We start from the raw sequence: 13,027 nt of genomic DNA, 5'->3' as shown, positions 1-13,027 counted from the left end.
GGGGTTGCTGTGTGTTGAGTTTTGAAGGAAGGGCACTCTGCACATGCCAAGGGGCACTCCTCCCAGGTTTCTGGTACTGTGCTGGAAATGAGTTCCAGGGCTGAGCCCTGGCAATTTCTACTTTGAATAAAGTCCCGAGCATAGGTGCCAACTCCCAAGGGGGCTGGGTGGGTGCCTGAGTACCCACAAAATTTCCCATGAAGGGGCTGGGCACCCACAAATTTCAGTGCCAGGGCCATGCACACTACATGGCACCCATGGCCCTGGGCACCCTCAGTCGCGGAGCCAAGTTGGCCTTCCTGATCCCGAGTGAGCATCCCCTTGCGAAGAAGAGCTCTGAGTGGCTGGCAACTCAAGCCCCACTCCTCCATAAACCCATCGCCTTTTCCTGTAGAGGCTGGGGGTGGCCGGGGTGGGGGGGTGACTGCAACCGCCTTCGCTCACCGGGGTCTGCGAACTTCCTGGCACCTCGCCTACTACCATATTACATTCCACCCGACTGCTGAGATGTTCGCTTCCCTTTAAGACGCAAAGCCACACTTGGCATACGGAAAGCAGCTGGATTGTACCAAGTGGCTCCGCTAGGCGGGGGAGCACTCACATCGGACAGTACTGAGGGGGCGGCGGAAACAACGCCATTTGCACCCGAGCGTTGCAAAATCAAAGTGTGCAAGGATATCAGCTCTCAAACGTCTTTCTCGGTTCTTGCTGCTCGCGCAAAAGTCCGCAGAAGGCTTGTTCCATGGTGTGCCCCTTCTCCCCCTTTCCTCAAATCGGTAATGGGCTGTCCCTCGCTCTGATCTTTTAAGGGAGAAGCGGACTTGCCGGAGAAGCGGGTGGGTGGTACTGGGCTCATGTGCCCTTTAAGTAGAGGCTGCTCTGCGCCCAGGAGGATATATTGCTTAAGCTGGCAAGGGGGGTGATAAGTTAAGTACTCAGGTGAGCTCGCACAGCGGGGGACCCAGAGAGCTTCCCCGCCCCCAGCCCCAGGACTGTAGGACAATGGAGATGCGGCTCGAGGAGCCCTCAGGGCTGGTTTAGAGTTGGCTGGCAAGGAGTGTCTGAAGTTGAGCAGGGAATCGGAGAGGAGGAGAAGGAGGTGTGTGTGTGTGTTTAGTGTGGTTTTTCCTAAAGTACTTTCTTTCTGCTTAGCTGTTCCTCTCTCGGGTCCCCTAGCGCATCTGTGCAGGGGCAAGTTTTTCTGCAAGACTGCAGATCGCTTTCCCTGCTTGGTTTGGCAAGCCTCCTAGTTGATGAAATGCCCTTTTGAGGAAGCCGAGCCAGTGAATGGAAAATATCTTTTTCTCTCTCGCTTGAACTTATTTCTTCCGGCCCCTTCCTATGTGCACCGCTTGAATATTTTGCGGCGAGTGATTCTGGTTTGCATTTTGGCTGAACATCCCGGTTTCAAGCTACTTGCTTTTTAGTGGGCAGATTTTTTTGCTGGAAAGATCACGCTCGCTCGGAACTCGGAATATTTGACTTGGTGTTTGCGTTAGCACGTGGAAGTGCTCTTCCATCTGTTCTGCTGACCCGGCTTCAGTAACTACTTGGGTCTTGATTTTCTTTTCTTTTCTAGCTAAGTTTTCCCACTTTTTCCTGCTGCCTGTTCTTCTAGTGTTGTCCGATCGCTGCAGTAACAGTCTTTAAAGCGATTTCTTCTTTTTTTCAAAAGTGACTCTGTTAGTTCAGTTGCTGACATCCACATTTCCCCACAACTCTTTCCTCTCAAATGCTATTTGATAGGGGGTTTTTCTTTCCACCAAATAGTTCACCTTGTGAACTTTTCTGTGGGGGGGGACCCCAAAACTTTAGAAGCTATGTTGTTCCTCATCAGCAAGATGTTAAGAGTGTATAATGGGGAAGCAAAATTTTACAAACAGAGGATGACTTTCTTTTTACAAAAATATTAAAATGGTGTTGATTTTAAAATATTAAATATTAAAATGGTGTTGATTTTGACAATACTGAATTTCATGTTAGGAAGGTAGGCATTTTGGTATAAATTTAAGAAAGTGTTCTGATATTGGAGGACCATCCTTTGCTGGGGAAGGCTTTAAATGCAGTTCTTTCAAAGTAGCTCTTGGACTTTCTTTCAGCGGAAGTGATAAGGGTCCTCAAAGCTGAGGTCTCGCTTGGCTTCCTTAGTGAAAGGCTTCTGCTGCCAGGGTTGTGATGGGCTAACTTCTCTGTTTACTTGCCCCATTTTCCTCCTGAGGCCAATGGTGCTTTTGTACAATCTGTATGCTTGTATAATGGCCCTTTCTCCCTCTAGGTCCACCAGTTAGTCTAGGGTTATGCTGATGACGGGCCTTCAGGGAAAAGAAAGCAGGAAAGTTCTCCTTAAGAACTGCCCTGTCTAGGAAGTATCTCTGCAGTGCTGGCAGGCCTGAAGCCACTAAATAAACAGGCGGCTGGTTTTCTGGACACATGTGTCCCTGCATGCTGATTCTTGAGGCTCTGAGAACCTCTCTGCCAGGTTTTGCTCTGCTCTCCGCTGCTGTTTATTTGATTGTGCCTGCCATGCTTTTGCTAGACTCTGTAGACTTTTCCAACTCTCAGGCCTGTAGCAGATGGTGGGTTACACCAGATTGCAGACGGAGCTCTGGGAACGGGTATGAAAGTTGGAAAATAAAAGCATGTTGCCTGTTGAGATGCCACAGGTGTTTTTTTAAAGGGGGTTGGGATCATAACAATAATAGCTAAATTCTGAACACTGCCACAGTCATTGTATACCAGACTAGGCCAGCTCTCTGGTGTGTGTGTGTTTCAATTCCCAATTAGCTCCCACCTTCTGAGTACGATAAAGACTAGTGGAGGGAGGAGTTTTACTGATAGAGATAAAAGTTCTGGTTGAGGAATTCTTTTTTCCTTTGTTTCCAAAGAAGCATTTCAAATGGCCGCCTTTAGCTTATACTGTTATACCAAGGAGCTTGCGCCTGGTCAAAAAGTGTGATTCTTTTTCCTTACTTTAGCATAACCACACATTTCTCTGCTCTTCTTGTGTCTTCTTTTGCAGGCCTTTGCTCTGCCTGCAACCTTCCACCACCTTGTCCCCAAACCACTTGGAGAGGATGCAGGGAAGCTCTGTGCTGGAAGTGACTTGGTTTGTGTTCCTGGTTGTGGCTGGCGCCCCTGGGCAGGATGAAGAGAAGCCCGCCTTCACCCCCATTCTCACCCGCAGGCCTTTCATTGTTGCTTGGAATGCGCCAACCGAGGAATGCAAGCCTCGCTATGGTGTTCAGCCAGATCTCAGCATCTTTGACGTTCATGCCTCGACCAATGAACTTTTTGTGGACCAGAACTTGACCATTTTCTATAAAGAGCGCCTGGGCCTCTATCCCTACTATGATGGGGGGAAGGCTGTGAATGGGGGTGTCCCCCAAAACAGCAATTTACAGCAGCATCGGAACCAACTGGAATCTAGTATTAGGAAATACATCCGCACTGAGACAAAGGAGGGGTTGGCTGTGATCGACTGGGAAGAGTGGAGACCCATCTGGGTCCGGAACTGGCAGTCGAAAGACATCTACCGCAATGTCTCCCGTTTACTTGTGAAGGCTCGGCAGCCTCACCTGCTGGAGGACCAGGTGAAGAAGGAGGCTCAGTATGAATTTGAGTCGTATGCCCGTGAGTTTATGAGCGAGACCTTGAGATACGCCAAGTACTATCGCCCCCGGCAGCTGTGGGGCTTCTACCTCTTCCCCGACTGCTACAACCACGACTACAGTAAGAACCAGGACAGCTACACAGGGTGCTGCCCAGATGTGGAGAAGTCACGCAACGACCATCTTTTCTGGCTTTGGAAGGAGAGCACTGCCCTTTACCCTTCCATCTACCTGGAGCAGGTGCTGGCCAACCACACAAATGGCCGCAAGTTTGTGAGGTCTCGGGTAGGAGAGGCCCTTCGCATCTCCCAGCAGCACCATGATAACTATAGCCTACCGGTCTTTGTCTACACCAGGCCCACCTATATACGCACACAGAATGTCCTAAGCGAGGTAAGAAAGCCTTTCCTATTGGATCTGGTAAATGTTACTCTGTTGGAATTGGGAAATAGCCAAGAATCCAGGGCCATTGGGGTTGGATTTCTGTCCCATGTAGAGGAGCAGTCTGAAGGACAGGTCAACCCAGCTTGTGATCCACCCTCCCAAAAGGTAATCCACCAGCAATGTATGGCACTCTCCAGGGGTGTAATAAACTTTCTGGTGTGCTGTCTACCTGAGACTGAAACAATGGGGCTAGGGTGGGAGGCTACTTGGCACTTAGCTGGCCACCAATACCTAGCTGGTGAGCTGCTTTTGCCTTCCTGGGTCAAACGTTCAGACCTGTTATAGCAATAACTGAGATGCATTAGTTTGTGGTAATAACTGATAAGCATGATCAGATAAAGGCTGCTTATCAGAAGCTTTAATTAGGTCTCCAACCAAAGTTTTGTGGGCTGGGACTGCTCCCAGGAAGCATCTGTGAGCTGTGGTTCCTGTGGATTTGCTGTACAATGGGAGGTGGGAAAGGACTTCTCCTTTATCTTGGTCCTAAGCAAATTGACTTGATGTGGAATGGAAACTTAAGAAGTCTAGGGTGGGGCTGAGGAGGGAAGGAGGCAGCTGCTTCTGTCTGTCTCCCTCATCAGTTGTATGGCTGTGGCAGCACTGCTGCAAGAAAGTGCTGTTCTTTATGGGCATTTAATTCTCCTAGAAAGAATCATTAGTCTGGCATTTTGCCAAGGGCTTTTCTAAAGAATAGGGAGCCATTGGGCTGGATACATGTCCAGCCCATTGGGGACCACTGAGCTGGAGAAGACGGAAGTTACACTCCAAATTGTTCCTGTGGGTGGGCTTAGTTCTGGAGCACTGAAGCACACAGGGTTGGTAAGGGGATGTAGTCTATTGACCCAAGTTCTGTTGGCTTGAAGAGCATCCAGGCATGCCAGCTTCAGAGTAGTCCTTTGCCATGGTGCCACGGCCTTTGGAGTGTAGATCTGTGCTGAAAGCCAAGCTGCATTGCTTCTGCTTCCTGCAGTTTCCCAAGGTAACTTCTGAGGCTACCAGGCACTGTAAGATGCAGCAGGATCATGCAGGTGCCCCCAAGGTCTGAGCACCACTGAGGCTAGTGTCAGGATTGATGTGACTGGCTAGTCCATAGGCAAAAATGTACTATCTTCTGTCTTCTGCCTTGGCCCACACAACTTGGGAGCGAAAGCTTTCTGAGATAGTTGGTCCCTGTAACTGTATCGTAATCGGTAATCTATTGCAGTATGATTTCTGTTTCCCTCATATAGGAAAAAACTTCCCTATCCTAGCTGGACTTACAGAAAGCAGCAGGCAGCAATGTAGTGTTAGTGATGTGGGGCCTTGGGGTGGGGGGAATCAAAGGCTCATTACTATTTCTGCAGCAGAGTCTCCAGTGACCTTAAGCCACATGATCAGCATGAAAGGGAAGCTTTTTTAGCCACTATGCTCCAAAGCTAAGCATTTTGGAACACCAAAAACACAAGGTGCCTGAGTTTCAAGAGAATGGTGTACAACAGGGGCCAGCAAAGTTTTTCAGCAGGGGGCCGGTCCACTGTCCCTCAGACCTTGTGGGGGGCTGGACTATATTTTTTGGGGGGGAAATAATGAACGAATTCCTATGCCCCACGAATAACCCAGAGATGCATTTTAAATAAAAGGACGCATTCTACTCATGTAAAAACATGCTGATTCCCGGCCATCCCTGGGCTATATTTAGAAGGCAATTGGGCCGGATCCGGCCCCCAGGCCTTAGTTTGTCTACCCATGGTGTACAAGTTATGTTACATGTAATGAGACATTATGAAAAACACAACATAATTTACTCTGAAAGATATTGGAGCACTCCAAATCATTTCCCAAGTATGTGTGCAGAAAACAGTAGATTTAGGTGGAAAGCGTTTTATTGCAACACATCCCCAGTTATTGCTATTTTATCATTATAAGATTGTTGTATAATCTTAGAAGGTGTGTGGCTGGGACTATCATAAAGGGACCCATCACTTCTGAGTTTGCTACTTACAATAGGAAATGCACTTAAGCTTCAGGGTGAGGGATTTCCTTCCAGAGTTTCTGACCTTGCACATCACTGGGCTCTGTGATGAGTTTTAAGACTGGACCACTTCTATCTTGCCTTGGCTGGGGTGGGGAAAGTTTCCAAAACAGAATTTTCAGCTGCCCTTACACAACTGGACTTCAGCAATCAGGAGTGCCAGCTTGGCCCCGCAACCGTGGGTGCCCGGGGCCATGGGTGCCATGCAGTGTGCATGGCCCTGGCATTGAAATTTGTCGATGCCCGGCCCCTTCAAGGGGAATTTTGTGGGTACTCGGGCACCCAGGGCCCCAGAGAGTTGGCACCTATGTCAGCAGTTGCAATTACCTTGTAAGTTATTTTAATAAGTTTGCACCTTGCAGATCCGCTGTTTGGAGAAGCAGAGCTGGGCATGATACCTGCACACACCTTGGGTCTTTCTCTCTTTGAGATCTTAACTTGGTTTCATGCTCTACCTCTAACCAAAGGCAAGAGCAACTTTACAGCTGAGCATTTTGGAAAAAAATAATAATCTGTGGCCAGTGGTGAGTTCTAGAGCCTCAAAAATGCAACCCTTGCTCGTTATGTGGCTGACTTTGCCCATGGATAGAGTGGAAGTTAGTGAATGGAGGTTTTTATCCCTGCTACTTAGGAATCATTCAGATTAACTAGAGGGTGCTCTGAAAGTAAGCAGTGTAAGTGAAACGCTAATTAAAATGACAAACTTCAGACATGTTTAGGCAAGGGGTAGTAACGCCCAAGTTTTGTATTTTAAAAAAAGGAGTTGTTGCTCCTTCTTGCTCGGCAACAGTCATTGATAATAAAATGGCAGCTTTAACCACACATGCCTAAAGGCCTATTCATCCATAGAATACAATTTGCAGTTCCACTCCCCCTTTGAGGTCTGGGGATGATCTCTGCATTTGGTGTAGCATGATTTGTCCTGGTTGTCTGTACTCTACCAGAGGCATGTTCACACATCTGCCTGAAAATGTAGATGCTGAAAGTGAGGATGGGGACAAGCCTTCCTCCAAGGACCTTGTGCATGTCTCACTGTGTCCCTGAACTTGCCCATGTTGCATTCGGGAGTGCTCACTGAATGAAGGTAAATCCTCCATGTAATTGGGGCTGTGCCTTACCATTGCTCTGTCTACTATCAGACCATTGTTCAGTCTGGCTCAGTACTACCTTCATGAACTGGCAGCCACTCTCCAGATTTTCGGGTGGTGGGACATTCCCAATCCTTCGTGGAATTTTCTGGCCTACCAACACCAGGTGACACCTACTTTGTTGTGTGGTGCATGTGCATTGACGGATGGAAAATGTAAGAGGTGGCGATGATTTTAACTTAAGATAATCTACCACCCTACACTCTTTCTGTTTCTTCAGATTCTTGAGAGATTGCATGTAGAGAGGTTGTGGCCCTGCCCACTGCAAGTGTGTGGCCCTAACAGATTACTTCCATGGAACACGGGTGGCACTGTGGTCTAAACCACTGAGCCTCTTGGGCTTGCCAGTCAGAAGGTTGGTGGTTCAAATCCCTGCAACGGGGTGAGCTCCCGGTGCAATGTCCCAGCTCCTGCCAACCTAGCTGTTTGAAAGCACACCAGTGTGAGTAGATAAATAGGTACTGCTGCAGCAGGAAGGTAAGCGGCGTTTCCGTGCACTCTGGTTTTCGTTAGTGTTCCGTTGCACCAGAAGCGGTTTAGTCCTGCTGGCCATATGACACGGAAAGCTGTCTGTGGACAAACGTCGGCTCCCTCGGCCCAAAAGTGAGATGAGCGTCACAACCCCATAGTTGCCTTTGACTGAACTTAACCGTCCAGGGGTTCTTTACCTTTTTACCTTTACCTTACTTCCATGGGAATGAAGCCTTCAAGGGCAGGGGGGCTGGGGGGCAGGCAGTCCCTCATCCATTTCCTCCACAGCACCAACAAGAAACTCCCTCACACATGTTGGCCAGGCAAGGCTTTCACCTGTTTCTCTTCGTCAGTCTGAAATGTTGCTTTTATCTGACAGTGCGTATTTTGAAAGGTGAATTATCCTTTCTCTCCACCATAAGGCTGAAACTGGTGTTAAAAGGCACCCCCTTTTACTATATAATAAGGAACAGTCATAATACAGCAACCTATCCATTCTTGAGCTAGAGAGTATCCTACTAATCTCCTAATATTCTGTATCTGTACTAACTGTGGAACTACCTGGATGTTTCTTTCCAGAAAGATTTGATCTCCACCATCGGGGAGAGTGCTGCTCTGGGGGTAGCTGGTGCGATCTTCTGGGGAGATGCAGAGAACACTAGAAGTCGGGTATGTATGTTTCGGCACCAGCCACAGAGAGACAAGCCAAGAGGGAGCTTCTTTCAAATAAAATGGCTCTTCGATCTCACTTCTGCCAACAGCATGTCGGGTCCTGTCTTAATTCAGCAGGCAGCCCTCTTAGTGGAGCTACTTCTGCAATTTGTTTGGTTTAGCAGCTCAGCATCAGCACAGCCTCTTTTTGGTGGGCTGTCAGAAGAAGAAGACGAAGAGTTTGGATTTGATATCCCGCCTTTCACTCCCTTTAAGGAGTCTCAAAGCGGCTAACATTCTCCTTTCCCTTCCTCCCCCACAACAAACACTCTGTGAGGTGAGTGGGGCTGAGAGACTTCAGAGAAGTGTGACTAGCCCAAGGTCACCCAGCAGCTGCATGTGGAGGAGCGGAGAATCGAACCCGGTTCCACAGATTACGAGACTACCGCTCTTAACCACTACACCACACTGGCTCTCACACTTCTCTCTGTCAGGAGAAGTATGGGAAGAGGCATGTGTTGACAAAGGTACTGGCAACGCCTGGAAGTTGCTGAATGTCAGAAGACCCCAGAAAGGCCATCTAGGGAATGCTGGTGGTCTCAGGTGTGGGACAAATGGGCTTTCTGGACATCTAACATACCACCACAGAGTAATAAGAGGCATGACAAGACATGATAAATTTGACAGAACTTTGTTTCCCTCTGTAAGTTTTATTAATAGGTCAAGCACAAATTGTGGTCCCCTGGCAACTGATGACTCCCAAGGGAGTGGCTATTTCATGTATCCCTGAAAAGATCTAGCTTGTATTGTATTATGGCTGGTATTGTTTCTCTTTACTGCCATTGCTTTATTTTCAATCCCAGATCCCGTGTTGCCTCTTACATGCTGCACTGTTTATTGTTTTAAGCAATACATACACATACACACTAGATAGATAGATAGATAGATAGATAGATAGATATAGATATAGATAGATAGATGATAGATACAGTGGTGCCTCGCAAGACGAAATTAATTCGTTCCGTAAGTTTTTTCTTCTTGCGAGTTTTTCGTCTTGCGAAGCACGGTTTCCCATAGGAATGCATTGAAAATCAATCAATGCGTTCCTATGGAAACCGCCTTCAGACCAGGTCTGGGGACAGTCTGTCCCCCGACCTCTTCTGAAGGCTGGGGGGGCGGACAAGGGCTTTTCTTCCCACCGCCAGCCTTCAGAAGGCTGTTCTGAAGGCAGGCGGTGGGAAGAAAAGCCCTGCTCCCCACCTCCCGCCCCGCAAGCTCCGGCGACAGGAGGGCTTTCCTCCCGACCGCCAGCATTTTAAAAGCCCCCGGGACAGCGGAGACTTCTCCACTGTCCCGGACCGCTTTTAAAATGCTGGCGGTGGGGAGCAAAGCCTTTCCGCCCCCACCGGCCTTCCTGGACCTCTTCTGAAGGCCGGAGGGGGGCGAAAGGCTTTGCTCCCCACCGCCAGCATTTAAAAGAGGTCCCCGGAGATTTCCCTATGGGCTTTCTTCTTGCGAAGCAAGCCCATAGGGAAATTCGTCTTGCGGAACGACTCAAAAACGGAAAACTCTTTCGTCTTGCGAGTTTTTCGTTTTGCGAGGCGTTCGTCTTGCGAGGCACCACTGTACTGTCAATGCAATGACCACCTGGTACTAGAGGGAGAAGGGTGGCTTTTGACTACTAATGGCTTTTGGCTTTGAGGGGTACAAAGACACTCTTCCTTGGAGCTTTGCTGCTTTGTCCAAGGGGGCATGGTCCCCACCAAAGGCCTCCATAGCACTTCCTTGTATTGAATTCAACTAGTTGCCATTCCAGTGTTGATACCAAGCATATGCATCATTTCCTAAAGAGATGGAACCATAGAGAGATACCCCCTTTGGTGTCCAGAGTACATAATGGGCAATAACTGCTTTCAGTGTAAATAGTAGAGACTGAGGCTGTACACAAGTCGAGCCTTTCGGTCTTGAGGAAGGCCTCCTTGTGCTGTGAAAGTCCTAGCCTACACCCTAACAGCTGTGGGTAGCCATATTGAGCTGAAAACACTGCCTTTATACTGGCCTTCAAGCACCATGTTTAGCAAAGCTGCTCTGGGAACAGTTCTTCCAAGTTTCCTGCAAGGATGTGAAGCAACCGTACTGACTAGTATTGGGATTGTGTCATCCGGATCTGATGTCTTAAGTCTTTTCAGTGTATCCTCTTAAAAGGGAAGTGATAAATTCCCATTACCAAATAGAGTCCCATCTGTTCATGCATTATTCACATGTAGGGCATGTCAGCAGAGGGGGCTGGGCTTTTGGCCCCGCCTCCTCCATCAGACCTTCTTCCTCCATAACTGGGTGTCCTGATTGCATGCAGCCCCTTTGCACAAGCAGGTGGTCATGCTCTGAATTTTCTCTGCAGACGAAGTCGGGTGCAAGCTGAGGGGGCTGCAGACCTGGGTTCAGGACTTGGAAGCATGGGTCCGCACAGAAATGCTCCACGCATAAGTAATGTATTATTAGGGTTTAGGAAAGGGAAAAATACTGACCAAGGCAGAAACCCTATGTATGCTTACCAAGAAGTAAGCTCCATGGAAATAAATGGAATTTACTCTCAGATATGTATTTTGGTTTTTTTTGGTTTTTGTTTTTTTGCTTTTAGCCACAATATTATTATTTTTTATAATATTTTTATTAAACAATTTTTATATTAATACAAACAAAACATACATAAACAAGCAACAAACAATAACAGAACAAAAAACAAGTACCACTTCATATCCTAATTTCTTAAACCTTCCTCGACTTCCTCTTGCCTCCCGTTTCTGTATTCCAAGTTCTTATAATTATTCAGCGAATCTTCCCTTATTTTACTATAAATTTATGTTAATCATCCTTATTCTCTTTGTCTTAACCATTACTAATAGTAACCATTTATTTTAAACCCAACATCATTCTAACTGTCATTAATGTCTCAGATATGTATTTTGGCTCAGAAATCTAAACTGCTGGATTGCGGGATGGATGGAGAGATGCTTCCATTGGACCTTCTTGCATCAGGGATTCAATAAGAGTGAAATCTCACCACCTGGCTATAGCTGCTAGTCTCCCAGTTCCTGTTGCTAATTTTGAATCCTCTCCTCTGCAGGAAACATGCCAGCTGATTAAAAACTACATAGAGGAAGGCCTTGGCCGTTACATCGTCAACGTGACCACAGCTGCCGAACTCTGCAGCCACGCTCTGTGCAGCGGCCACGGGCGCTGCCGGCGCATTTTCAGCAACACCGACGTCTTCTTGCATCTCAACCCAGCCAGCTTCGAGATCCACCGCAACGCTCCTGGGCAGGGCAAGCAGCTGTTTGAGGCCACGGGGAACTTCTCTCAGGATGACACTGCCTTCCTCAAGGCCCACTTCCAGTGCCACTGTTACCAGGGATGGCACGGGAAAGGATGCAAGGAGCAGCTGAACCCTCCTGGGGGCGGCCCCTATCTTCGCAGTAACCTGGGACTCCAGTTGCTGATAACTCTCTGTCTGCTGGCCTGCTTGCACTAGGCTGCCTCCAACTGGAATCTCTGCGGCCGCAAACTAGTTCCTGGTGCAGCAGGCAGTGGTGATAGGCGGAAAGGGAGAAATAAGAGCCGCCAGCCTCTCGTTTTTATATATATATATTTCTTTAGCAGTGATGTAGCAGACCTACTATTTAAGAGACTGTCCTACCTCTCCCATCTGTGCCACTGGCCCTTTAAGGGGCAAAAAAGTGAAAAAGGACCTTCCCCCCCACTGACAGTATTTCTGTGCACAGGCAGATGGGTGACTGGAGGTGAGGACTGGCAAAGGTAGGGAGGCTGCTATGAGGCCTCGCCTCTCCTGCCTTTCCCTTGCTGTCCAGAAGTATCTCCAACACAGGAGTCGATTTGGTGCCTTGGGTTAGCTACCCAAACAGAAGCAGGAATTTGAGGGTGGGGAAAGTTGTCGAAGGGTAACCTGGGGGTGGGGAGGAGGGAGGAATAGGTGCCCACATTCGGCATTCTTTTGGGAGAGGATTAGGGAGAGGGGTGCTTGGCTCTTCTGTTGTAAGGAGGGAGGGGGGCACGGTTAGAAAATGGGAGTCCTGGAGCCTGCTTAGGCCTCAAGAGAGGTGTGATGGGTTTGGTGGAGCTGCTGTAGTGAGGAGAAAATTGCTGCTGTTTAAAACATGCCTCTTTAGGATAGCCGATAGAGAAGGAGAGGAAGCATTGCCCAGCCAGTGGGGTTTAACCTAGAGAGTAGAAAAGGCTCTGGTGGCGAAAATGCCCTTTGCTGACCGACTGGGTGGGTGGGCAAACAACATTTGTATTGCTCTGAGAAGGGCAGCCGTGGGGTGCGGGAGTGCCATGCCCCCGATCCGTGTGTGGCCGGTGCTGAGTTGGTGCCCTGCATCCGTTACAGGAAAACCAAAAAAGTTTTACCTCAGAATTAAAGACACACCGAGAAAACGTAATTGGCGTTCTGCATTGTGTGTTGGGAGCTTGCTTCGTTGCCCCGAGGGGCCCTTCATGCCAATAAGGAGGCTCCAGCTGTGAGTGGTATTTGCCTTCAGACCCCAATAAAACGTTGGCCGGCTTTTCATTAACACCTCCCCCCATCGTGTGTGGCTTTGTCCTTCTCATCACAGAACTGTGGCTCTGGCTAGTGCTGGTCACCCTCCTGTGACCATCCCTGAGTAGCTGCGCCT

General features: G+C 48.4%; 1 protein-coding gene across 4 annotated transcripts; it reads left to right on the top strand.

Annotated features, from left to right (window-relative positions):
* The first annotated feature begins 800 nt into the window (after positions 1-800).
* On the top strand, positions 801-12,793 carry HYAL2 (hyaluronidase 2). Of its 4 annotated transcripts, none has more exons than XM_053377427.1 (4): positions 801-939; positions 3,020-4,001; positions 8,262-8,351; positions 11,461-12,793. In XM_053377427.1, exons 2-4 carry the CDS (start codon positions 3,075-3,077, stop codon positions 11,863-11,865), a joined length of 1,422 nt encoding a protein of 473 aa, XP_053233402.1. In that variant the 5' UTR covers positions 801-939; positions 3,020-3,074; the 3' UTR covers positions 11,866-12,793. The 4 variants fall into 4 exon arrangements, with proteins under 4 accessions (XP_053233402.1, XP_053233404.1, XP_053233405.1 ...); XM_053377429.1 differs by having other exon boundaries at positions 801-1,099; XM_053377430.1 differs by having other exon boundaries at positions 801-1,105.
* Positions 12,794-13,027: the final 234 nt, after the last annotated feature.

Source organism: Podarcis raffonei, chromosome 2, assembly GCF_027172205.1.
Source record: "Podarcis raffonei isolate rPodRaf1 chromosome 2, rPodRaf1.pri, whole genome shotgun sequence".
In the NCBI taxonomy this organism is placed as follows: Eukaryota; Metazoa; Chordata; class Lepidosauria; order Squamata; family Lacertidae; genus Podarcis; species Podarcis raffonei.
Note: the sequence above shows the minus strand (reverse complement) of the source record. Positions and strands in the feature narration are given on the sequence as shown.